The sequence below is a fragment of the Nyctereutes procyonoides genome, unplaced genomic scaffold (genome assembly GCF_905146905.1).
Source record: "Nyctereutes procyonoides isolate TBG_1078 unplaced genomic scaffold, NYPRO_anot_genome, whole genome shotgun sequence".
Classification (NCBI taxonomy): domain Eukaryota; kingdom Metazoa; phylum Chordata; class Mammalia; order Carnivora; family Canidae; genus Nyctereutes; species Nyctereutes procyonoides.
In genome coordinates, this window is record NW_026575135.1 from 61196848 (window position 1) to 61224755 (window position 27908).

At 37.5% G+C, this 27908-nt stretch overlaps 1 protein-coding gene across 7 annotated transcripts in view; it reads left to right on the top strand.

Moving 5' to 3' along the window:
- Window positions 1-27908, top strand: part of CEP120 (centrosomal protein 120) — a 168237-nt gene that overhangs the window by 106167 nt on the left and 34162 nt on the right. For 6 of the 7 annotated variants that reach the window (XM_055302045.1, XM_055302043.1, XM_055302046.1 and 3 more), the window contains 2 exons: window positions 9131-9276; window positions 12381-19244. The exons of the other annotated variant lie outside the window; for it this stretch is intronic. In XM_055302045.1, coding sequence (XP_055158020.1) covers window positions 9131-9276; window positions 12381-12615 — 381 coding nt within the window. In that variant the 3' untranslated portion in view covers window positions 12616-19244. Of the gene's footprint in view, window positions 1-9130; window positions 9277-12380; window positions 19245-27908 lie in introns of those variants that run through there. 7 annotated transcript variants of the gene reach the window in all.

The following is a 27908-nucleotide window of genomic DNA, read 5'->3' on the forward strand; positions in this document are numbered from 1 at the left end:
CAGGAGGAGAGCTTCCGCAAGCTGGCATATCAAGAGAGGAGAGTGCATTGAGTCGGTCATTCTGTACTCATCTGACAGCATGTGCTTAATACTGAGAGCCTGGGGTACCGTGGCACAGAGCTACCCTGTACTCCACACAGAGCAGTGTCCCCTACCCCTTGGGAATCCTCTGTCCAATTTGGAGGACTGATAACCCGGGCTCTAGCAGGGTGGTGAAAAGTGCAAATGCAGTTAGAGCCTATGTAACAACACAGGACGTGTTAGAAAAAATAGGAGGACAACGGGCTTCTCAGTGTATTTTGTCCCTCAAAGCTAAGGGAGAAATGTTTCAAAGACAGCATTCCAAATACTACTATTAGATTTGAAAGCATTTCCAGTCTTAAAACCCAAAGTAGATGGGGAAGGGGTGGAAGATGGTGCCTGCTGCTGAAGAAAAGTTACATGGTGGAGGCTCAGAGACTCAGAATGGTAATGAATTAAAAGGCATCTCCAAAATCAGTAATGAAAAGGTAGAAAAGTATTAGCTGTTGATTAGTGAGGACTTGTTTCTCCAAAGGAAATGCCTTGATTACTGCAACAAGATTTCATTATAATTGTCACGAAAAGGCTGCCCTTTTGGCCCCTCCCTTCCTTTTACAGGCATCCTTGTACACTTTTGCTGTCTTCTTACTTTTCCCCATTTCATTCATTCTTTTCCGTTTATCCTTTCTTCCTGTGTGTTTTCTACCCTCCTGCCTAAAAACCATTGGGCAAAATGATTTTTGGCTATTTGTTCCCCCAACAGAACAGCTGTCACCACAAAAGTCAGATGCTCCCCTTGGAGTTACTCTGTGTATTAAGACGTAAACAATGTTAAAAGTCTTTCTTCAGGAAAATAGTCCTGTTCTTTCGAGTACAGTGATCCTCCTTGCAGACTAATTCTGTTCCTTATCCCACAAACTTTCTGCTTTGGAAACAATACTGTAAACAAACTTTGAGGTCACTAGGAATCACTGATGTTCTACAGACAACTTAAGAAGAAATGCAAGAGCCTTTGTGATTACCATGCTGCATTGTGCTCTGCCACTAAATGTTTTTGCAGGATTAAAATTAATAACTTCATCAAATAGGCACAATTCATATGTGTGAAAATACAATTTTTTTCTAGAACTTTTTATTAAAAACACATTTATTGTGTTCAAATATAAATTGGAATCTTCTATCTGCTTTTGTTCAGAGGATTGTTTGTGCAACTTCTTGTTTAAATTGGATTAGTACCATGTTAATTTTACATTGCTTCTGGTCAATAGCCACGGGGCTATAATCTCTGCCAGTAATTTGTCACAGCAAAATCCTCTGGAGGGCCATACAAAACATTTGTGTAGTACGGATTAGACAGGGAAAGCCATATCTTAGATTGTTAATAAATGTTAATGACAAAACCCAGCTGGTAAAGCTTGGAAATAAGATCTAATGCCTGGTCCCTATTGCCAAAGAATGTTTAAACAGATTTCCATTACTCAAAGGTGACCCAGTATAGTCAATTTGTGAATTAAAAAATCATACTCTTCTAATGACTTAGAAAAAAATCTTTTCTTCTGCTTTACAACCATAAAAATCTGTGTTTCCAAGCTGTAGTTTTTGTTGGTGTTGTTTCTTGCTAACTGGGGAGGCAACAGCTGCAAAATAGAACATAAAGTGGGTCCTAACTTAGAAATAAGGAAATGATACCGAGACATTCTGAATTTGGTATCTTTGGTACAGTGGATAGCACAGATCTTAAAGAATTCTGATGGTTAGTTAACGGGAAAATTAGTTTCTTTTTTCCCCCCATGTCCACGAAGGTACATTATCAAAATATTTTTAAACCAAAACCAACACTTGAGTTTCCTTGTTCTTCAGATACTCAAGATTGTCGCCTTACTTAACATTCCTTGTCACCTTAGGAAATAATTGGGTAGAATAAAAGCAGCTACTTTTAAAAAATGAAGCATGAAGAGGTATGAACTTGTTGCTATAGAAAATCTAACAGTTTCATTATGTCAGATCAATTAAAACTAGGTACATCTGTTCCCAGGACAGGAAACAGGACTAAGATTTTGGGTTAGGATATGGTTCCCTTACCATATTTGTGCACAGTAGATCTGTTTAAAACTAAGCTCTGATATATTTAGTTAAAACAACACAGACTTCATTGGCTGACATCAGCAGTATCTTGTCCAGCCTCCTGCTTATCCACTCAGGGTAATTAATTTGATTAATTTATAAGTAATTTAGCCAAGGATGGGATGTAAATCTTTGTTTAAGAAAACAGTTGGAGGTCCAAGTCTTGGTTAAAAACTGTGTCTTGAAACCATCCAGGCCCTCCTACTGCCTTGTCAGCTCTGGGTTATTTTCAGAAAACTTTACTTGAGTTCCTTAGTTTAGTGGTAAGTTTTTCCCACAGACTTACATGGTATGTGTGAGTGGGAGAGTAAGTAGTGGCCACTTTTTAGCCGCTGTTTAGTCTAGTGTATGCATGTTTACATCTCCTCCCTGGATTTATAGGCAGCTAAGGCAAAATAAAGATTATACTCACTTGATTGAGGAGCCTTTAACCAGAGCACCTGGCAATGGAGAGGATTTCTTTCTCTAAATCTCTAATTTTTGTGCGTGTATGTGTGTTTATTGTTAATGCCATATACTTGAAGAAAAATTCAAGGCATTTAAAGGCTTTTCTTCAATGTTTCAGAACTAGAATGTTTCAAGTTTTATAATGTTACAATTTTATAGAGTAACCTAAAACTATAAATTCGCTTTTAGTGTTACTTTCTTCTGCTTGTCATGAAAAACATTGCTAATTGTAAACAAATGCACATTTTGCAACACTGCCTAACACAGAAAATAATAATCGCCAGTCACCATAATCCCTTCCCAGCCATTGTTAACATTTTGGTGTATTTTTGTTGAGCTTTCTTTTCCTTTTTTAATAATTACTTTTTGAAAGAAATACATCCTAACAGTACAAAGAGGAGGAAAAGAAAAAAAAGGAATACGATTCTTAAACAACTGCAACCCCCACCTTCTATTTTAAGAAACAGCATTATCAGTGCTTTAGAGAAAAGGCTCTGTATGCCTTTTCTCAACTGCATCCTCTCCAGAGGTGACTACTTGCTTAAATTTGGTATTTATTTTTCCTTTGCTTTCCTTTACTTTTATGTTTTTCAACTTTACATAGATGAGATCATTTTCTTTGAATAATTCTGTTGTCTACCTTATAGGACTCAAAATTGCTTTTAAGATTTAGCTACTTTGAGGAAAGAAGCTGTAGTTCATCTTCATTGGCTTCATTCAAAGCCAATATATGAATGTAGCATGATTTATCCGGTCCTTTTTCAGTGGATTTTTTTTAACAGAATAAGACAACAATGAAGATTTTTGTATGTGTCCGAGTTTCTCTAGTATTTATTTTGAAAACTGGTGTTTCTGGTAATAGGGTTCACTGGTTTCTTCTGCTTTGCTAAATATGGCCAAATTACTTTCCAAAGTGGTTGTACAACTTTTCAGCTCCCAGGAGTAATGTGTAATTGTTATTCTTCATACCATGTCCAACATTTGGCTATTATAACATGCATTATTTTTTTCCAGTTTGGTGGGTCTGAAATATTATCACTTTGTGGCTTCAATTTTCATAATCCATGATTACTACTTTGGAGCATCTTTTATTAACCACTTGCATGGTTTTTAGGTCTCTTGCTCAATAGAAGTCAGTCAATAGGTAATCCAGATTTTCAAATCACTAGAAGCCAAATTTAAAATAACAGCTATCACTCTGTTCTAGAAAAAAGGTGATATGATGGACAATGATGGTAGAGAATTGGAATCTTCTGAATGATACAGAAATTCTAGATGTGAAAAGATTTTAAATGCAGTATAAAATTCAATAGATGAATTAATAGCAGATTGTATATTGCAGAACCAAGCTAAAAAAGCATCCAAACTGAAAGTGGGAGCCGGGGGGGGGGGGGCGGATGGAAACTATAGCAAAGAACATGAACAACATGTGGCATAGAGAATGAGACTGCCTTGTGTGTGTGTGTGTGTAACTATGTACCCTAAGACCATTTGGGCTGCCATAACGAAATACCACAGACTTAACAAACAACAGACATTGGTTTCTCACAGTTCTGGAGGCTGGAAGGCCAAGATCAAGGTGGCAGCCAGCATGGTCAGATTCTGTATCTAGTGAGGGCCTGCTTCCAAGTTCATAAATGGCAACCTTTTTGCTGTGTCCTCATGTGGTAGAGGGGCCAGTGAGCACTCTGGGTCTCCTTTATAGGGGCAATAATCCCATTTATGAGGGCTCACCTTCATGAACTAATTACCTCCCAAAGGCCCCATCCCCTAACAGCTCAAAATGAGGATTAGGTTTCATTACACACATTTCTCCAGCTATCTGAAAGTAGAGAGTTCCTGTGAAACTTATTGGAAGTTGAAATAATGCAAAGCAGAGAGTATCCCCAACTTCACCACAGTTGGTGTTACACCACTTAGCTTTTACAAAAGACCTACATTAGTATGGAAATAGATTTTTCCTAGTAGTAAAAATCCTCTTAGGATTTGTTTAGCAAAAACTGGTACTAATGTAGATTTTTCATAACAGTAAAGCAGTATGATACCACCTTTCAAAAAGGGAAACCTATATGCATTTGGAGGAGACACAAATATTAAGACTCCAGCAAGCCCTCAGAAGACATCAGAATGGGAGAGAAGGGAGTATTTTAAGACAGACTAGGTGAGAATTCTCTAAAAGTGAAAAAGGTATCAGTTTATAGATTCAAGAATATTTATGAACCCTAAGCAGGATAAATATGAGGTAAACAGTACCTAGATTCATCATAGTAAAGTTGTCAAAAAAGCGCTGTGAAAACCATAAGGGATGGGAATACAGGAAGACTTGGCCTTCACAGAAGCAACAGTAAGACTGTCAGATGACTTTACCACAGCAGCATAGGAATTCATAACATCCTTGAAGTATTGACAGAGGATTAACTGCCAACCTCACGTTCTATGTGTTCTTCATAAAGAACAGTAACATAAGACTTTTCAGACTTAACGAAAACTGGGAGACTGTCATGGTAAACCTAAAGTAAAAATTGGTTTTCTCTAGGCAGAAGGAAAATGATCCCAGATGAAAACAGGAGAATAAATAGTTGTTGATGGGAGGAAACAACACTCACAGCATTGGTTGGGTTTAAGATATATGTAGAAATAGGGGATCCCTGGGTGGCGCAGCGGTTTGGCGCCTGCCTTTGGCCCAGGGCGCGATCCTGGCGACCCGGGATCGAATCCCATGTCGGGCTCCCGATGCATGGAGCCTGCTTCTCTCTCTCTCTCTCTCTCTCTCTCTCTCTCTCTCTCTCTCATAAATAAATAAAAATAAAAAGATTTAAAAAAAAAGATATATGTAGAAATAAAATTCACGACAAAAATCCAGAAGAGCAAAAGTAGAAAAGATACGAAGGAACAAATAGAATTAAAATGTTTCAAGTATGTTCCATTATTTGTGAAGTTGTCAAAGTCCTGATCTGTATTATTTCTAAAAGGAGAGTGAAAATGACTAAGCAGCTGATGGGGTGGGGGTGGGGGATGGAATGACAAAGGATTAACTAAAAAAAAAAAGACCAGAGGAGAGAATAACATCAAAAAGAGGGATCAAACATAGATAATCCTAACAAAGATTTAAACCACTTATATCACCAATTGCTTTAAATGTAAATGGACTAAATACTGTTATTAGAGACAAATATTATATGAAAAACTAAAAAATATAGCAGAATGCTACTTAGAAGGGACACAACTTAAATCTAAGGACACAGAATGGTTAAATTTTAAAAAGGGAAAAGTATCTACCACATTAATACTAATCATAAAGCTGGTCTAGCACTACTTGTATCAGGCAAAGTAAACTTCAGGGCAAGAGGCGTTACCGTAAATTGTTCATCAATTCACTGGGAAGATGACATTTCTACATGTTCTATATGTACCTGGCAATAGCCACAGATTCATATAAAGCAATGTGTTGAGAATTAAAAAGGGGCAACCATCTTGGATCCCCTCCTTCTTTGAGAGCTTTCTACTATGATTCAGTAAACTTTTCTTTTAGTTTTTTTTTTTTTTAAAGTAGACAAGTTCATAATGGTAACTTTATTGTAACTCTTGGGAAGTGATAGAGCAAACAAGAAAATTAGTAAAGATTTAGGATAGACAACACAACCCTTGGTATATGTAGAGTATTTCATCAGAAAAATCTAAACATGTATTCTAGTACACATGGACCACGTAGCCACATTGCTTATATGCAAGATCAGACTACTCAACAAATTTCAGAAGATTGTAATTTAGAGTATCTTCTGTCCACAGGGAGATTAAGCTAGAAATTACTAATGAAAAGAGAATATCCCCAAATGATTGAAAATAAGGTAGTATACTTCCAATTACCCATAGCTAAACTGAAAGCCACAAGCAAAATTAGAAAATGTTTTGAACCAAGAAATACAGCATATCAAGACAGGAGATTTAATGACCTAGTAGAATTAAGTGAGTTTAGTAAGTTTGCTGGACACCTAATCAGTATGTAATATCAACATTAATTCTCTGTACCAGAGCCAATTAGAAAATGAGAATCTAAAAACTCTGCCATTTACTATAACATCTAAAAAGAAGAAATACCTAGGAGCATAGAACAACAAGAAAGTTGTTACCTTAGTATAAAGAGAATTATAAAGTATTAAGTGAAATTAAATAAGATCTAAATAATTAAAGAAATAGACAATGTTTACTGTTTGAAGACTCAGTATTATAAAGATAATGGTTTTGGCCAAGGTATTCAGAAGATTAAGCATAATCATAAATCCCAGGAGCCTTTTTTTTTTAGTCATAGAAACTGAGACTTATATGAAAATGTAGAAGACTTATACCATCACTTATCAAGAGTTACTATTTTAAAAGTTACGGTATTAAGGCAGTATGATTTAATGCAAGGACAGAAATCAGTCACATTAGAGAGTCCATAAACAAACCCATATATATATATATATATATATATATATATATATATATATGGACAAAAGTGTGTGAATGGTGTTAACTGCCAAGCAGTAGGAGATATTTTTTTAGTAATGTTGCCATGTCAGTTGGAGCTCTATATGGGGGGGGGGGGGGGATAAAAGAAACTTGATCTCACACATACTTAAAACCAACTACATATGAATTGATCTTGAACCTTCAAGATGGTATAAAAGAACATCTTCATACAAGAGTTGCTTCAAGACTGAGGCAGGCAAAAATTTCCTTAAATTGTACATAAAAGGCACTAGCCAAAAAAGAATAGATAAAGGACCCCTGGGTGGCGTATTGGTTGAGCTTCTGCCTTAGCTCAGGGCGTGATCTCAAGGTCTGGGAGTCCTGCATCGGGCTCCCTGTGAGGAGTCTGCTTCTCTCTCTGTCTCTCATGAATAAATAAATAAAATCTTAAAAAAAAATGATAAATTTGGACTATGTTAAAATTAAGTCAAATATCCTTACAGGAATGAAAAGACAAGACCAAACTAGTAGAAAATATTTGAAATTCAACCAACAAAAGACTTACTCCTATATGTATAAAGAACTATGAATATAGCAGTAAGGAAAAACACATAGCCAAATAGAGCCAAGTGCCACATGGTTGAACAGGAACTTTACAAAAGAGTGCCATTAAAAATATTAAACCATGTTCAACCTAATTAGGTTTTGAAAAAGGTGCAAAATAAATTTACAGTGAGATACCACCGCATAACCTATCAGAATGGTTTAAATGGCAAAAAAAAAAAAAGTTATATTACCAAGTGCTGGTAAAAATACAGAGCATTAGAGTGCTCACAGAGAAGTATAAATGAGTACTACTACTTTGAAAACTATTTGACAGTACTTACTAAAACTGAAATTCTCCTCCCCTAGGGCCCTTCTGATTGAATCCTAGGTACATGCCCAATAGAAAGGCATACAAACATGGGCTCATAGACATGTCCAGTAATGTTCACATCAGCATTAGAGAACAAAACTACGAACTAACCAAACATCCCTTAACAGTGGAATGAATAGATTACATATTCATCCAATATAAGACTGTGTAGTAACGGCAGTCCTCAACTATACCAAATACAAAATCAATGTTACTAACTCGAAGAAGCCAAACACAAAGTAATACATACAATTCCATTGCTATGAAATTCAAGCAGTCAAAATTTATTTGTGGTATTAGAAATTAGGGTAGTAGTTACCTTAAGGAGAGGATGAGTGGTTAGTGGCTGGGAGGAAGCACAGAGGGATTTCTGGGGTTCTGATAACCTTCTGTTTCTTGATCTGCATGGAGTAGTTTGCTTTGTAAAATGTTAGCACAATGGACATTTGTCATCTGGCATTTTACCATTATTCAGAAAATGTTTATGTTGGAAAAAGAGAACGACATATACCTACTAACTCTTCCCTATGGGAGTTGTGTCCGAAAGAAAGAAAAGCACCTGTCCCTTAAGAAATATGTTCAAAGAACCATGAGCTAACTCTGTTAGATGATAGGATGTTTTACCACAGTGTTGCTTGTAGTACCAAAAGTCTGCTATTGAGAGACCAGTTGAATAAATCATCGAATATCCATATTGTAGAAGGTTGCACATTTGTTTTTTAAAGAAATTTTATCATATGTGTCGAGATTCTTGTGTAAACTTAGGGAAAAAAGGAGAAAGGCATATTATTACCAAAGGTGGAAGTAGAATTAGTGACCAGGTGAAGACAGATAATTCCATTTTTCATGGTATATCTTTGTATAATTAACCATTTCTTACGTGTTTTTACCACTGGTCCTTGTGGCAACTCATTTTCCTGCCTTCACGTTCTGTTACCTTATAGTATTTAGCTAACCTTCACTGACTGGGCCTGGATCATTGTAGCTTACAAGACAACACAACTTTTCAGGAGAACCTTGGCTTTTCAAGGTAGTGTGTGACTCAGAAGTACAGCGCGAGGCTGCATCATGATAGGTACTGTCTAATAGGATTATGATCGCAAGTCCAGGTCCTGCAAAGTAGATTTACCACTAAAACATCAGAGTTCTGGCTTGTTTCTTTCTTTCAAGCGGGAACAAGAAAGTCAAATGGCTCGTCTCAAAAAACAGCAGGAAGAATTGGAACAGATGAGACTACGTTACCTGGCTGCAGAGGAAAAAGATACGGTGAAAACCGAGAGACAAGAGTTGTTGGATATAAGGAATGAATTAAACAGGTATGATAACCAAAAAAGGCCCCCTTTTTTCTATACAGAAACAAGTTTCAGTAAGAGAACCTCACAGCCATTGGTCCAGGGGCGGGTTCGATGTCAGGGCCATCAAGAATAAAGGAGGTCACGTACCTAGTGTAGTCAGTGCACTGACAGAATCAGACATCTACACTGAAGACCATTACGCTCAATTTATTGCCATGAGTGTAGCTGTGTTTAGCTTTTTCATTCCTATTCATAATGTACTTTAAATTTTATTTTGTGTGACTGTTGTAGGATTGTTGTTACTATTTCAAAGTAATTGATTATACTGAAATTTTAATAACCTAAAATATTACTTAAAACCTATTTATATTAATCCTAAATTACACTTATTCAGCCCTTAGTGTATGCCAGGTACTATATAATAAATGCTTTCTTTTTTTTTTTTTATCTTGAAAGCAACTTTTTTGAGGAAGATATCCCATTTAGAGACGAAGAACCTGCTGATTAGAGATTTAAGTACCAAGGTCATGGAGCCGGAGTACAAATATGATTTTATGGCAATTAAAAAAAAATACGTATTTTAGAGAAAGAGTCAGAGTGGGGAGGGCCCAGAGGGAGAGGGAAAGGGAGAGATTCTCAAGCAGACTCCATATTGAGTGCAGAGCATGACACGAGGCTTAATCTCACAGCCCTGAGATCATGACCTGAAGCAAAACCAACAATCAGATGCTTAACCAGCTGAGCCACCCAGGTGTTCCTATGGCTATATTTTTAATTACTGGTCAACACTGTAGTTCTCAGTAATGTCATGTTCATCTTAGTGACAATTTCAGCAGTATCTTATGTCAGAAAAACTATCATTAGCAAGCAGCGTAAAAAGTTCTTTTTGGAGGGGAATTTGGGGGAAGACTTTTTAACTGAGTTTATCATGACACTAGTATTTTTGTTTCAGCTAAGACTACTGTCTTAGCTTGGGCTACTGATCACCATAGATTAGGTGGCTTCAACAACAGAAATTTTCTCATAGTTCTAGAGGCTACAAGTTCTAGATCTACCTGCCAGCATGGTTAGATTCCATGAGGACCTGCTGGCTTATCCATAGCTCCCACAATGTGGGGCGAGGGAGCAATCTCCTTTGTGACTCTTCTAATGAGACTGCTATCCCATCATGAGGTCCCCTTATGATTTTATCTAAACCTCATCATCTCCCAAAGGCCTTTTCTCCAAATACCATCACATTAGGGGTTAGAGCTTCAGCATACTAACTATGTACAAAAATTCAGTCCGTATCACCTACATTTGACACCTGCATTTATTCTATCAGGTCTTTTCAGTATTTACAATACTAATATACATTAGTATATTAGTCTTTTCCAATATTCATTGGAAAAGGTCAAGTGCCATCTACAGGGCTCAATTTTGGCTATCTTTCTCTTTTTATTCAGCAGATAATTGGTGTCCACAGAGTGCTGTAGACATGGAAGATGTTATAAATAACGTGATCCTTGCCTTCTAAAATGTTGCTGTCGTATATATAGAGTAGGGATAATCTATCACTTGTGTAAAAATTCTGTTTATCCTAAATGCATAAACAGATGAACAAGAACATGGTTGGGCTTTTTCATACATAGTTTGATGTTGTATATTATTAGTCTGCGTAGCGGACCTCTTTCTCCAAGAAAGCTGTAAGAATTAAAGTAGAGGGATAGTCCATACTGATTGCTCTAATTTGTACCACTATCCTGTTTAACCACTTGATTGCTACCCCAGTCCCAAAGCACAGTGCTTTTATGACACTTAGGCTTTTTGTCTTAGAACAGATGGAGGTGTTTGAGGTCCTTCTTGGACTCAGTAATTCAGTTTCCTGTTCTTTTGTGGGGAATCTGAGAGGGTCACCTGAACACACCAAAGTGCCATACTATCAACCGTCCTATACCCTTTCCGGTGCCCAGTCCTCCTTGTTTGTCAGAGCAGGACTCTCCTCACAGGCTCCTCTGCCTCTCCCCAACTCTGCAGAAATTTAGAAGTGGATTTGGTCCTCCTTGGCATACTTATTCTGAAGACCATCCAGAAGCAGGGGCTTAGACTCAACTGCTTCATCCTTCTTATTTATAAAGATAAATTTAGGAGTAGTTGCAAATTAAAACATTTTTGTAGCCACTTGCATAGAGGAGTATGAAGTTATCTCTTAATTGTACATTTTCAGTTAGATTAAAACGTACTCCACTGTCCCAAGTTGGTGTTACTATCACCTAGGAAAGTACACTAAGTATGCTGAACATTCATAAGGCCATGTGATTAACAGTATTCGATTGGAAATACCCAAATCCCAGTGTGGTAGCTGCTTTCTGTTCTCTGGCTCCTGGATGAGACATCCCAAACATACAAAGTCTTAAAATGTACATGCCTCTGAGAGGGGCGTTCATGTTGAAACAATGTCACTTTCCATAAATACTTAGTGATGTAAGCTTTGTAATAGAGTTTTCTTGAGTCACTGCAGTATCCTAAACACCTAGCACTGTTTGGAACAAATAGGTATTTGTTGAGTGCCTTAAGAAAATTTTGTTCAAAACTACAAAAACAAGGATTTATTAACAGCCTAAAGACCAGCAATAAAGGATGGTTAAATAAGGGTACATCCAAGTGAAAGAATGTTGTGACACCCTTTACAAGACACATAAAAATGTAGGAAAACATTCATTGTACCAGTGAGTGAAAAAAAGTAGTATCCAGCTTTGCCTATATCCTATCACTAATTTTTTAGAAAAATATTTAAGATGCATGTGCATTTTTAATTGAAAAATACAGAAAATTATTACTTCGAATGCTTATCTCTGGACAAGATCATCACACTCTTATTTTCTGTTTTACACATTGCTAGAACTGCAGTTTTTATTATATATTTTGCAATTAGAAAAACAAGTATTGTTTTCAAAACTGTCTTTTATGAGCATGCTAACTCTGGCTAGCCAAGTAGAAGACTGGCTTTTGTGGTCTTCCTAAAAATAATACTACAGGCATAATTTACCCTTAAATCATTTTTTAAAATGGTATTAACTAAAAAAATCAAAAACCAGAACACCACTTGTTGCCTGCTAGAGTGGCATTTGTTCTTGACTTCTCAGGTTAAGGCAGCAAGAACAGAAACAGTACCAGGATTCCAGAGAGATTGCAAGCGGAAAAATGGACAGCCCACGTGGCAATGCCCTGGAAGAAGGTTTGGATGATTATTTGACTCGACTCATAGAAGAAAGGGATACTTTGATGAGGACGGGTGTGTATAATCACGAGGATCGAATAATAAGTGAATTAGACCGACAGATCAGAGAGGTTTTGGCAAAAAACAGTGCCAGTAATTAATAACATTTGGAAAATCTTTACAGAGACTCCAGGCCTAAATTGTAATTTCATTGTAAAACCCTCAAAAGAAGGGAAAATGGATGTTTCAAAATCAATTTTCAATTTTTTTATAAGCAAAATTTTGTATGTTATTGTACAGTATTTATTTGATTTTATTTACTGTATGCTACCTCTCCCACTCTGGTTTTATTTGTAATTGCATTTTATACACTCATTTTAAATGACTTCAGTGTTTCTCATAATTTATAATTTCATGGCTAACTTTCAAAACAGCTTTTCACGAGATTTGTCCTTAGAGAAATGACTGCAGTAATTTCTAGTTGTATAATTTTTCAAGTTGAGCCAAAAGAATATATTTTGCCCTTTAAAAATGCTGCGTCCTATTCATTTGAATATAGCTATCTCAAAAGTTAAGGCCAATTGTAAACAATTTTTTTTTCACTTACTTTAGACAGTCTGAGTTTTTAACTTATAACATTTGCATGTGACAAGTTTGAAAACAGAAAGCAGGATCAATGCAGAGAAGCTGAAAGATCTGAATGATAAACTAGGGATTAATTTAAATAAAGCTAATACAGAGTGAACATGTTTCAACACCCATTGAATTTCCATATTTTCATTGTGCTCCTTTCAGGAAAATGAACGTCATAGTTGAAAAAAGTACTTGTCTGCCCATCTCTTTCCAAGATTGTATTATTTTGTTTTCTTGAAAAGATGGATTTTTTATTTTCCAATACGAGTAATGCTTGTTGTTAACCCAGACCCTTTGTAATGTAACAGGCAGACAGACACAAAGGCTTCTAAGAAAGAAGAGCAGAAAAATGACTATTTTGTTTTCCCCCTAATTTTAATCAATTGGCTTTTAAAGTACCCAAGATTAAGTCATTGGATTTCTGTCCTGCCCTGTGTCTACAAACTTCTTAGAATTCCTGTGCATTGTTTTCACAGCATTTGCCCTCAGGGCGACACTTTCCATCTCCTTTTACAGGGTTTGTTAGCAAATTCACAGATTATCTGAGTCTTAAGATAGATGTAGTTTAAAACTTCTGATTCCCAAATATAATAAATTTAAATGTACTTTAGGAAACATATAGCACTCACAAAGAACTTCCAAAAAGCATGTTTCCAAAAAAGCAGAATAGGCTGTTTGGAAACATAATTTTCTGTTGTTTTCAAAGAGGTATATTTTTTGGAGGAAAGGAAAGCCCTGCACGCATTATATGTTTTGTTTCCTTAATAACAAAGTATTAACCTTCTTAAAACAACCCAGCAGTAAATAACAGAGAACTAAATGACTGAGTGAGAGATTAAGGGCTACATGAGTTACAGCAGGAATGTGAAATATTAATTATGGTTAGACCTTTCTCTCGCTGATTCTCCTGCCGCATGAACTTCTGGAGGTCTCTGGGCAGTAAATGGCACTGGGCCCTTCACCTGCTTTTGTGCCCCGTGTGACTGTTTCCCAACACTAGAGGGGGCCTCGGATTCGGAGAAACAGAAAGGACTCTTCTGACTGGTGTGTGGTTCATTTGCCCCTCTGTCAGGCCATGTCCTGCTCCGTAACTTAAATAAAAAGTCACAGTCCTGCGCCCGGTGAGCTGAGCAGTCTGTGACTTCTGCTTCTCCGCAGAATCAGCAGGTGACTGGCACTTCCAGCCGCTCTAAGGAGCTGCCGTAGCCCCTATTTCTATAGGCTTGACAGTTGGGTACATCTGAAGTTTTAAATCCTTCTGGTAGTCCTTCAGCAACAGCCATGTCCTGTGTAAGGATCCTGGGTATTCCGAGTTACTCTGAGTGTTTGCGAGTTGAGGGTTGCCACAACAGATGAATGAAGGGAGGGTTGTCACCTAGGGAGCCAGGTTCCTCATTACTCTTTTCCTCAGGTTATCGCACCATGAGGTTTCGTACCTCACAGGTATCGTACCTCGCAGATGTTTGTGGCTCCTTGACACGGACAGTCTCTCGCCTGAGGCTGGCACACCCCCCCTCACCCATGGAAGGATCTATCAGGTTATCCTGGTTGACGGGGTACCTTATCTGTAAACCTGAAGACTTCCTTTGCCTGTGCAGCCCAGTAATTTCTATCCCGCTTGCAGATGTGGGAGTTGGAGTCGGTTTCAAGGACATATTGGGGCAGACATCAGTCCAGTCTGACCAGTGACTTTGCTGCCCAACCTGAATGTCACTGCTCAGTACCCAGTACACATTGCCTGCTCTCGCAGTCTGAAAAATGGTTTTCTGTGAGCTGTGTGGTGAATTTTAAAACCTGGCCTCTTGTACCATTAGGTCCACCTTTAAGGAATAGCCGACTTGATTTTTTTTTTAATTTTTTTAATTTTTATTTTTTATTTTTTTTAAAGATTTATTTATTTATTTATGATAGATATAGAGAGAGACAGAGAGGCGCAGAGACACAGGAGGAGGGAGAAGCAGGCTCCATGCCGGGAGCCCGGTGTGGGACTCGATCCCGGGACTCCAGGATCGCGCCCTGGGCCAAAGGCAGGCGCCAAACCGCTGAGCCACCCAGGGATCCCCTGATTTTTTTTTTTTAATCGATAAAATTCACAACCACAAAATTCACTTTTTTAAAGGATACAATTCTGTGGTTTTTAGGGATATTCTCATGATTGTCCAGCCATCACCACGATATAATTCTAGAACATTTTCATCAACCCCAAAGGAAACCCCATGGGGATTAGCAAGTCAGTCCCCATGCTCCCCTCTGCCTAGCTCCTGGCGACCACTAATCCACTTTCTTTATCTTAGGCTTTGGCTATTCTGGGCATTTATGTAAGTGAAGTATTTAAAACTGGAAATAATAAAAAACCTGAAGTAATTTTCTATAACCAGTTCCTATGGTACATATTTTATCAGATGGTGAATAAAGTGGTAACAGATCCAGAAGGCTAAAATAAGGGTATAACATGTCAATCTATTAAGACGATAGCTCCAGTCTTACTATCAATTACCTCCTAAGCAGGGATGAGCACTCGTTGTAAAAGGTGAAAAATGTTCTGCTATAACAGCCCTGAGCAATCCCATGGTGCTGGCAATGACTTACTGATACGGGCATGGGTCAGGCCCCTGGCATCATATCCAAAGTGCATGCTGCCCCCATGTTTTGCCGAGTTTTGCAATAATGAGAAGCATGGTTAACCACAAAGTATGCTCAGTGAGGACAGACAACAGGTCCAGCTTATTTTCTGCCATCTGCCAGGACTAAAATAATGCCTGCCACATGTAGTCACTGAGTACTTGTTGTAGTCATGAAGAAATAAGGAAAGATTCTGTATGGTTTCCCAGTCAAAAGACATAAAAAATTAACTGTGATGGAGATGCTAGGAAAACAGGCTCTTCTGACCTTCCGGTCCCAGGTCCTGCTGAAGTCGAGGACTATTTTTTGTTGCACTGTCATGCTTTTCAAAACTGTGCTTCAAATGCTGTGAGACAGAGTGAGTCCAGATTACCAGGGGCTGGGGCTGAGACTGAGAACGAGTGAGTGCTGAGGGGGGACAGAATTTGTTTGTGATGAAAATGTTCTGGATTAGGTAGAGTGGGAACGGTTGCACAGCCCTGCCTATAATATATTTAATGCCAGTGAATTGAATTAGGCACTTAAAGATGGTTAAGACTTTATGTACATGTATTTTACCACAGTTAAAAAAAAACAAAACTTCATGTCTGTCTACCTAGTGCTTTCATGCTGGCAGTTTTCTGCATGTGAGTTGCCAGCCAAGCCATTCTGGAGGATCCTATCTTCTCATTCCCTGGCTGTAGGAATAGAACAGACACTTTGTTAGATGTTTGCTGCACCTTTGTTAACAAAATCCAAAGTTCCTGAAAATTAATGGCTACTTTTTCATTCTGACTTCTAGAGGTGAATTGAAACTTGCTGTAACACACCCATCTTTTATAAAATTAAGACCTTGTCCTTTAAACAAACAACACCCCCCCCCAAAAAAAAAAAAAAACTACCCACAACAACTGGTGTTTCATTTAGGAGATAGTCCAGACCATGGACATAAATTGGTTAGAGAATTTTTCACAATGGATTTCAAATTGCCTAAGTTAGGCTTCATAGTCTTCTTATTGGTTGGTGGTCTTACCCAGTGATGAAGTGATTTGTGCGGGAGTACTGAGTAAAGTCTGGTTGGATAATTTTCCATACGGTATGTGAAAATCTAAACCCATCTTTGACACTTGTTTTTTTGGCACCTGTAACACCTGGATGGCACCTGGGGCTTAAGGGCCCAGACTTTGCAACATTCCCTTTTCTGCTGCCTGCTCTAGAGCATTTCTCACCCTTCTTCCTTCCTCTCCTCTTCCCCCAGCTTCTGTGACTCAGGAAACCAAGATGTAACACCTCTAACTTGGTATAAATGGGAAATTCAGACAGAATCATGTAAGCACCTAAATTTTTCACTAAAACTCAAAGAGCCAGAGTATTCACTGATTGTATTACATAACCTCAATTTGGCATCAAGTTCGAATCCACTCTTGTTAGGAATGTAACTGTAGAAAGGCTGCTATATACTTAAATCTCATTTTATTTGCTTCTCTGGGGGGTTGTCTTCATGTTTTCATTAGAAATGTTTTTACAGATGTAGGCTCTTCAGATATAAAGTTGCTGAAGTGGAGACTCAGAAGTTTAGCTTTCAGACTCAGAAGTTTAGCTTTCAAATTAAAGGGGGGTAGAAATCTGTTTAGAAAGATTAATTTATAGATAAATAATTTACTGACTGATACGTTAATGTACAAGGATCCCTAGAGGCTTTTAAAGATGTAGTCATTATATTTTTAAGGTTTCTAAGAATGTTAAACCTGTCATTCATAACAGGACAGAACTAAAATAAGGTCCATTTATAATTTCTTCTTGGAAACATTTCATCCACAAATTCATAGACAAATATTTTTTCTTTTCCAAATAACCTATCTCAGAGTTGGACGGCACAATCCTTTTCTTGATTAACATGTTAACTAGCTGAAAGCCTGCAGATACATTGGATGAATGCTGAGTTTTCCTCAATATTTTATATTAAAACTTGGCTAGTGAAAAAGAAATATTACTGCAAAATCTTGCTTTGACATTATTGTAAATTTTAGTGAATGCCAACCCAATACTGAGAAAGTCTGTGCCTGGTAGGTTTGTGGTATTTTAAGCTCTTCTTCGGCAAATTCTCTTCTCTGTGAATAAACTGAACAGGATTAAAGCATTAAAGACCTAGTCCCATTGCTAGGACTTCTTTCTATAATCTGAAAAGTCAACATTTGGTTGCTAACATTTCCATCTGTTTTCTTGAAAGAATCATCAATTGTCAAGCAAGACTGGTACTGTATTACTTGAGTTCAGTTCACATTTTGAGCAAAATGTGATGCTCTGAATAAAGTCTGGCAGATCAGGAACTTGAGGCCAAAATATTGAGCCCCTACCTTTAGTCATGCTGTTGAAAATGAGTGAGCTAGTGTTGCAGACTGGTGTATTCACCTATTGCCTCAAGGAAAAAAAAATTCAGTTCCTTTCTTAACTTCATTGTTGGCAGATGAGATTGATGGTCTTGTCTTGGTTACTGACAGATGTTTATTTAGATAACAAATTTGTAAAATCTTCACAAAGAAAATAAAGGTACGAAAGAAGAAATAGTTTTATAAATAGTCTTCAGAAGTAATTTAGCCCATAGACTCTTTTTGCCAATAAAAATTGTATTTGCCAGCCCACAGTTGGCCTTCCATCAATCCCTCTGCTGTCAACCTACCTCCCTTATCTCTGTGTGCCTGTGTGTTTACCAGGAACGAATCACACTCAAAATATGTCTTCAAAGGATTCTTTTTAAAACCCACAAAAAAGAACAGAGAAGGAGAAAGAGTAGAAAGAAGAGCTCAAAAATAAATAAATCATAAATAAATAGTTCATACCCCAGTTTTGTCTTTTGGTCGACCTTTTTCCTTGCTAAAGGTTATAAGGTGTCAGCTCGTTCTGCTATCACCCTTTGCCTCTTATGTTATCATTTGAACCTCAGTGTCACTGTCCAGATCTACAAGATGTGAGTCCAGCAGTGTACATATGCAGGAATAGCAGATATCAGCCTCATCTGTTGCTGACTGAAGCCCACTTGAAATTTGCCGCATTCATGCATGCCATTGTAATGCTACTCTGGTATATGCACATACTGAGCAAGGCCTTCAGGTGTGTCTTCCTACCAAATGAGAGAATAATCTGCCCATTCTACTGAAATCAGATGAATTTCTGCCCATTCTACTGAGATCAGATGAATTGAGGTATTCATGACTATATTTATATATTTTTATATTATGTTTATATAAACTGAAACTCCTTTGTTTAGTATAGAATTCTGTATAGTTGTATATAAATCACTCATACTGTTCTTCCTATTATATTTTTGATATTATATCCTTCATGATTATTAGTGGACTGTATAGGTGACATTGGGCCTCTCTTCCCTTTACAAATCAACAGCAAAGAATGGACAAGACCCATTTCTGAATTTTTCTTCTCATCCCTTATCTACATTCACTCTTCTACCTTTCCTGTGATTACTCTGCATCCTAACCATCGACGTTAACAAAACGTTTCCAATCACAAGATTATTAATAAAAGCTCTAATAATGCTTATTATGTCAAGAGACTCATCTTAAATTGAGAGTATTTTGATACTAAGAGTATTATCAAACCTGTTGAAACACATGCTTTTCAGCCATAAACTCCAATCAGCTTAACTACTTGTCAAACCAAAACAGCAGAGGCTAACTATGGGAGAAGAATGGAAACAACACAATCTGTTTATAAGCCTGTGCTCTGAAAAGTAGGTGGTTGGGGAGAGGAGCTTGGCAAACTAAGAATCTAAGATGGCCTTAAAATCCATGGAGTCCAAAGTTTTGTATAAAACATGGCAATAGGCAGTTTGGGATACAAGTGAGAATGGTCGTAAAGTGAGAAAAAGGATTTATCAGAGTCTAGTATTCATTCTCGATTTTAAAAAGCCCAGGAAACTAAGAAGAGAACTTCCTTACCTTGATAAAGGACATTTACAAAAATCCTACAGCTAATATACTTCATGGTAAAAGATGAAGACTTTCTCTAAGATCAAGAACAAAACCACGTCTATTCTCAGTATCTCTTCGATATTGTATGGAAAGTTCATAACCAGTTAAATAAGGCGGAAAAGAAGAAGATGGTAGAGGAGGCGATCCCAGCCTTTATCCCCCAACACAAAAACAAGTAGACCATGAGTGAAAGTAGCCCTGGTAGGACTCAAGAGTCCAATTATGAACCTATAGCAACACTGTTGAGCTGAAAATAATCACACACAAAGGATCTCTAGGGAGCTCAGCATTACTGAGGCATCTAGAGATAGCCAGGAACACAATATTTTAAAATTGTAGCAATGGTGTGTAAGTAATTCTAGTATAAGGGTTAAAAGACAAAAGTACTAAACATAATTATAGGTACCATAATTAATGGATACAGTGTACAAAAAGATGTAAATTGTGACAGAAACAAAATGGGGGAGAAAAGGGATAGGGTTTTTGTATATGATCAAAGTCAAGTTACCAGTTTAAAACACTGTTTTAAGATGTTCTATGTAAGCTTTGTGGCAAAGTGAAGCAAAACCCTGCAGTACTTAAAAGATAAGGAAAAAGAAATGAAAGCATATCACTACAGAAATCCATCGAATCACAAAGGAAAATGAAGAAGAAAGGAACAAGGAAACTACACAAACAGCCAAAAGACAACTAACAAGATAGTAATCTTCAGACCTTACTTCTCAGTAATTCAAATGTAAATGAATTAAATTCTATAAAAAGACATAAAATGGCTGAATGGATTTAAAAAATTTAAAAAGACCCAACTATATGCTGCCTTCAAGAGTCTCACTTCAGTTTTAAGGATACAACCAGGTTAAAAAAGGATAGAAAAAGGTATTTCATGCAAGTGTCAACCTAAAGAGATCAGGGTATAGAGTTCTATCAGACAAAATGGACTTTAAGTCAAAAACTAATTAGAGAAAGGTTATTATTAATACAAAAAGGTCAATTCATCAAGAGGATATACCAATAATAAGTATATATTCAGCCAATATCAGAGCACCTAAATACTCTAAACAAACATTAAAAGATCTAAAGGCATACATAGACAGCAGTGCAATAATAAGGGACCGGGCAGCCCGGTGGCTCAGCGGTTTAGTGACGCCTTCTGCCCAGGGCCTGATCCTGAAGATCCGGGATCAAGTCCCATGTCAGACTCCCTGCATGGAGCCTGCTTCTCTCTCTCTCTCTCTCTCTCTCTCTCTCTCTCTCTCTCTCTCGAATAAATAAAATCTTTTTAAAAAAATTGTAATAAGGGACCTCAGTACTCTACCTTCAACCATGGGTGTACCATCTGGACAGAAGATCAGTAAAGAAACATTGTACTTGTACTCCACCAGACCAAATGGAGCAACAGCAGTCCATCCAACAAGAGCAGAACACACATTCTTCTAAAGCACACATGAAATGTTCTCTTCCAACACATGTTCTGTCACAACTTTTTTTTTTAAAGATTTTATTTATTTATTCATGAGAGACACAAAGAAGTAGAGACAGAGGGAGAAGGGAGCCTGATGCAGGGAGCCCGATGTGGGACTCGATCCCAGGACTCCCAAGATCACGCCCTGAGCCAAAGGCAGACGCTCAACCACTGAACCACCCAGGCATCCCTCAAAACAAATCTTAAGTCTCAAATCATATCAAGTATCTTTTCCAACCACAACAGTATAAACTAGAAATCACTATCAGGAAGAAAGCTGGAAGATTCACAAATATGTAGATATTAAACACACTCCTGAACTACCTATGGTTCAAAGAAGTCACGAGGGAAATTGAAAATACACATATATGAGACAACAATGGAAATACAACACACCAAAAAAAAAAAATACAACACACCATAATGTATGAAATGGAGCTAAAAGTTTTAAAAGGGCAATTTATAGCAGTAGAAGCCTGTATTAAATAAAAATAAAGGTCTCAAAAGCGCTAACTTTAGAACTCAATAGAAGAAAGAAAAAACTGGCCCAAAGTTAGAAGGCAGAAAATAACAGAGCAGAGAGTAAAAAGACACTAAAGAAGATCAGTGACATTAAGAGTTTTTTTAAAAGATAAAATTGACACAAACTATGAGAAATGAGAAAAAAAACCCAAATAAAATCAGAAAGTGGGGACATTACAACTGATCCTGTACAAATGCAGAGAATCACAACAGACTACTAAACAATTGTATGCCAACAAATGGATAACCTAGGAAAGAAGTGGATAAATTTCTAGGAAAAAAATAAAACCAAGACTGAATTAGGAGCAAATGGAAAATATGAACAGACCAATTACTTAGTTGTAAAGATACTGAATCAATAATCAAAAACCTCCCAACAGACTAAAGTCTGGGACCAAATGGTTTCACTGGTGAATTCTACAGAACATTTAAAGAATTAATACCAATCTTTATTTTTAAGATTTTATTTATTCATGAGAGACACACAGAGAGGCAGAGACCTAGGCAGAGGGAGAAGCAAGCTCCCTGCAAGGAGCCCGATGTGAGACTCGATCCCAGACCCCGGAATCACACCCTGAGCCAAAGGCAGACACTCAACTGCTGAGCCACCCAGGCGTTCCAATACCAATCTTTATTAAACTTCCAAAAAATAGAATAAAACACTTTCCAAATTTATTTTATAAAAGGCTAACGTGAACCCTGATATCAAAAACAAAGATACCAAAAGAAAATTGCAAGCCAATATCTCTGATGAACCTGCATGCAAAAATCATCAACAAAAGACTAGCAAACCAATTTCAACACCACATTAAAAGGACTATACACCACAATACAATCAAGTGGGATTTATCCCTGGGATGCTAGGATGGTTCAACAAATGTAAATACACATGATATACTGCATTAACAAATGAAGTACAAAAATTCTATGATTGTTACAAGAGATTTAAAAAATAGATCTACCCTGTGATCCTGCATCAAAAGAGGAAAAAAACAGTATCTCATAGAGATATCTGTACTCTCATGTTCACTGCATCATTATTCACAATATCCAACATGAAACAACCTAAGTGACTGTCAACAAGTGAATGATTAAGGTAAGTGAGATGTATACACACACACACACACACACACACACACCCTGGCATATTATTCAGCCATAAAAAGTACAAACACTATGGTATCACTTATATGTGGAATCATAAAAAAACTTAACTCATAGAAACAATAGAATGATAGGAGGGGCAGAGGGTTAGGACAAAGGTGTTCAAAGGGTCAAACTTCTAATTAAAAGATGAATAATTTCTCAGGATATAATGCACAGCATGGCAACTATAGTTAATACTTTATATTGAAATTTGCTCTCAAATAGTAGATCTTTAGCATTCTTATGATACAAACACACGGTAACTGAGGTGATGGACATGGTAACTTGATTACGACAATCACAATGTATCTCTCAAACCATTGCACTGTATGCTTTATATACAGTTTTGTCAGTTCTAACTCAATGAAACTGAGAAGAAAATCATTCAAATTAGAGAGTATCTGGAGTATCTGTTTACAGATGACCCTAATAGATCACCTAAAAAAATCCAATGGAAGCTACAAAAATACTATTACGGCACAAGGTTGAAAAATCCAACAGGATCATCATGTAAAATATACAAACATCAGTTGTATTTCTGTGTACTACCAACAATCAACCCCCAAAGCATAAAAACATGCAACACTTAGGAATAAAAGGGACAAAAAATGTCAAAGACCTACACACATAAAACTCTAAAACACTGCTGAGACCACCTAAATAAATAAACATGATATTCATAGGGCAGAAGAGTCAATATTGCTAAGGTGTCATATTCCCCCAAATTGGTCTACAGGTTTAGTGTAATTCCTATCAAAATCACATCATGTTATTTGTTGTTGACATTGAAAAACTGAATCTAAAATTTATAGAAATGCAAAGGAAGACCTTGAACTCATCTCCACCAATACACCGAATGTATATCTATTTATTATAGAGAAATTCCTCCTGTATAACTGAAGGCTGACTGGATAGCTTCTAAACAACAAAAGACCACACAGAACAGCAAGAGAGGTGGAGACATAGTAACGAGAACACTCACCCCTGATGCTGCCAACTGCAGTGGGGAGGAACAGTACAGGGAAACCCTGAACAGGTTTGGCTGCTGTGGAACACAGCAAAAAAAATACCCCTTGGTTTTTGTTTTGTTTTTAAAAAGATTTTATTCATGAAAGACACAGGCAGAGACATAGGCAGAGGGAGAAGCAGGTTTCCCGCAGGGAGCCTGATGTGGGACTTGATCCCAGAGTCGTGGGATCATGACCTGAACCAAAGGCAGACACTAACCACTGAGCCACCCAGGTGTCCCAGAACCCCATTTTAAAAGGGCAACTGGAATATAAAGGCCTAAGACCCTACCAGATGGCAGAGGAGCTGTTTGAACTCTCTGGATCAGAGGAGCTAGTAAGCAGCACAGTTTACTTGCCCCCTTCCACCTTGACCGTGTGGATGGGAGTGGGCTCTGGGTGTCCAGGCTGGCCTGCCACCTGGGTGAGTCCCAAGCCCCTAGCTCCCACGAACCCAAGCCAGTCCACCAAGGTGACCTCAGCATGGTGCACACTAGAACGCCCCTGGTCAGTGCTCACCACAGCTCTAGCTATCTTGCCAAGGTGACACGGGCACCATGTACTCCAGCACACTCCAGATAACTTACTAGGGTATCCCCATTACAGAGTACTCCAGGACAGCCCACCTTGGCTGCAGCCCCCTTGCCCGGGTGCTCACTGAACTGAGCATCCTGGGACACACCAGTGTGCACCCACTTCAGCTTCAGCTGTCCCGCCAGAGTGTCTTTTGTACAGAGAACCTCAGAGACGCCCTGGCCCATGCCCATCACAGCTCCAACCATCCCACCAGAACAGCCCCAGCATGGAGTGTCCCAAGATCCCCAGTCACAGCAGCTGCAGCTCCAACCAGCCAGCCGAAGTCACCAGGCCTACAGTCCACACAGGACCACCAGACACAGGGTCTCTCCTTCAAGCTTAGGAAAAGGACCTGTTTTTCCTAATTCATAGAAATAAGCACACAAAGTCGAGCAAAATGAGACAACAAGAACGTGGGCCAAATAAGACAAAAGCTAAAAAAAGAACTAAAAGGAACAGAGATAACCAATTTACCTAAGACAGTTCAAAGTAATGGTCATAAAGATGCTCACCAGTCTTCTGGAGAGAAGACTGGATAAACTGTAGAGAATGAAGAAGAACTTCAAAGAGATTTTAAAAATATTAAAAAGAACCAATAAAAGCTGAAGAATACATTAACCAAAATGAAAAAATACACTAGAGAGACTCATCAGTAGATGAGAGGATGCAAAAGAATGTATCAACAATCTGGAAGACAGGGTAAGGGAAAGCACCTAAGTTTATAGCAAAGAGGAAAAAAAATTAACAAGGATGGGTTAAGAACCTCTCAGAAAATATCAAGTGAACAAACAGTCACATTATAGGAATTCCATAAGAAGAGAAAGGGGCATAAAACTTCTCTTAGGAAATAATAGCTGAAAAACGTATGTAACTTGGGAAAGAAAACAGACATCCATGTATAGGAAGCCTCAGAATACCAAATAAGATGAACCCAAGGAGGCCTACACTGATTCAGATTTAAAGTGTCTAAGATTATTTTTTATTTTTATTTATTTATTCATGAGAGAGAGAGGCAGAGACCTAGGCAGAGGGAAAAGCAGGTTCCCTGAGGGGAGCCTGAGGAAGACTCAATCTTAGGACTCCACAACCATGCCCTGAGCCAAAGGCAGACACTCAACCACTGAGCCACCCAGGCATCCCCGAATATCTAAGATAAAGATAGAGAATTTGAAAAGTAACAAGAGAGAAGCAACTAGTAAAGTACAAGGGATGGGGTACCTGGGTGGCTCAATCAGTTAAGTGTCCCACTCTTGATTTCGGCTCAGGTCATGATCTCAGAGTCATGAGATCAAGCCTTGCATTGGGCTCTGTCTTCAGTATGGAAATTGCTTGATATTCTCTCTCTCCCTCTCCCTTTGCCCCTACCCTCTGCTCTTGCACTCTCTCACTCTCTTTCTCTCTCTCTCGGACATGCTCTGTCTCTCTCAAAAATAAAACAAAAAAAAGTGCCAGGGGGAACCCCAAAAGACAGCTGATTTTTCAGCAGGAACTTTGCAGGTCAGAATGGAGGGGTATGATATATTAAAGGGCTGAGAGTGAAAAATTAACACCAAGGATAATATGCCCAACAAAGTTATTCAGAATTGGAGAGAAAGTGTTAGCCAGACAAACAGAAGTAAACAGTTTTTCACAATTAAACTGGTCTTAGAATAATTGTTAAGGAACTTCTTTAACTGTAATAGAATAGGCCCTAATTATAAGAAAATTACAAAAGGAAAATATGAATAAAAGCAAATATACAGTAAAAGTAGTGGAACAATCACTTAGCAAGTATAAAGCTTAAAGACAAAAGCAGTAAATCAATTATGTCTAAAAAAATTTGTTAAGGGCACTTAACAAAATACAAAGATCTAAGTAAAAACAACATATACATAAAACATGGAGAGGGGAATAAAAATGAAGTTCTTTAGAATATGTTCAAACTTAAGTGACCATCAACTTAATATAAACTGCTATGTACTTAGGATGTTATTATGAACCTTGTGGTTACCACAAGTCAAAAACCTGTCACAAATACACACAAAAATTAGAAAGTCAAGCATAACTCTAAAGAAGTTCATTAATCACAAAGAACAAGAAAATGAACAGAGAAACAATCAGAAAACAATGAGTAAAATAGCAATACCTAACTTTAAATGTGAATGATCTAAATGCTGCAATCAAAAAACATATATGGGGTGACTAAATGGGTTTTAAAAAAACCATTAATAGGCTGCCTACAAGAGACTCAGTTCAGACCTGTGGACACATACATACTGAAAATGAAGGGATGGAAAAAAATATCCCATGCAAATGGAAGCAAGCAAACAAAAAGCCATGGTAACAAGACTTATTTTGTATAAGACATACTTTTAATAAAAGACTATGACAAAAACAAAGGAATATATTACATAATAATGGGACTGATTAAACCAAAGGGTCTAACAATTGCAATTATCTATGGACTCCAATAAGGAAGCACCCAAATACATAAAGCAAATATGAACAGACATGAAGGGTAAAAATTGGCAGTAGTATACTCACAGTACTTGAACACCCACTTATATCAATATATTAATGGATAAGTCATCCAGAGAAAATTGATAAACAGTATTCTTGAACAACTCATTAGACCAGATGTACTTAACAGATACATACAAAATGTTCCATCCAAAAACAACACAATGCACATTCTTTTTGAGTAAACAAAGAACATTCTCTAGGACAGATCGCATGTTAGACCACACAGTCGTAATAAATTTAAGAATAATGAAATTATATCATACATGTTTTCTAACCACACAACATTATGAAATTTGAAAGCAATTACAAGAAAAAAAAACCTGGAAAAATACAAACACATGGAGGCTAACCAACATGCTACTAAACCACCAATGGATCAACAAAAAGAGCAAAGAGGCAATTAAAAAATACATGGAGTTAAATGAAAATGAAAGCACAAGGGTCCAAAATCTTTGGGATGCAGCAAAAGCTGTTCTAAGTGGGAAATTTATAGTGACACAGAAACAAGAAGTTCCAAGCAAATAATCTAACTTTATACCTCAAGGAACTTGAACAAACAAAATTCAAAGTTAGCAGAAGGAAGGAAATAAAGATCAAAGCACAAAAAAAAAAAAAACCCACAAAAAAACAGAAACTTAAAAAACAGTAGAAAAGATCAGTGAAACCAAGAACTAGTTCCCTATAAAGATCAACATAACTGATAAATCTTTGGCCAGACTCATCAAGAAAAAAAGAGACAATATAATATTAATAAGCAATAAGACCAGCAGTTAAAGACAAGAAGTAATAACCAACACCACAAAAAAGTCTCCCAAGGATTATGAGAGACTATTACAGAAAATTATATGCATACAAATTGGGTAACCTAGAGAAAGTGGACAAATCCTAGAAAAAAATATCATCTTCCAGAACTGAAACAGGAACAAATAGTAAATACGAACAGAGCAAATACAAGTAATGAACTGAGTCAGTAACCAAAAAACTCCCAAGGAGCAAAAATCCAGGACCAGTCACAG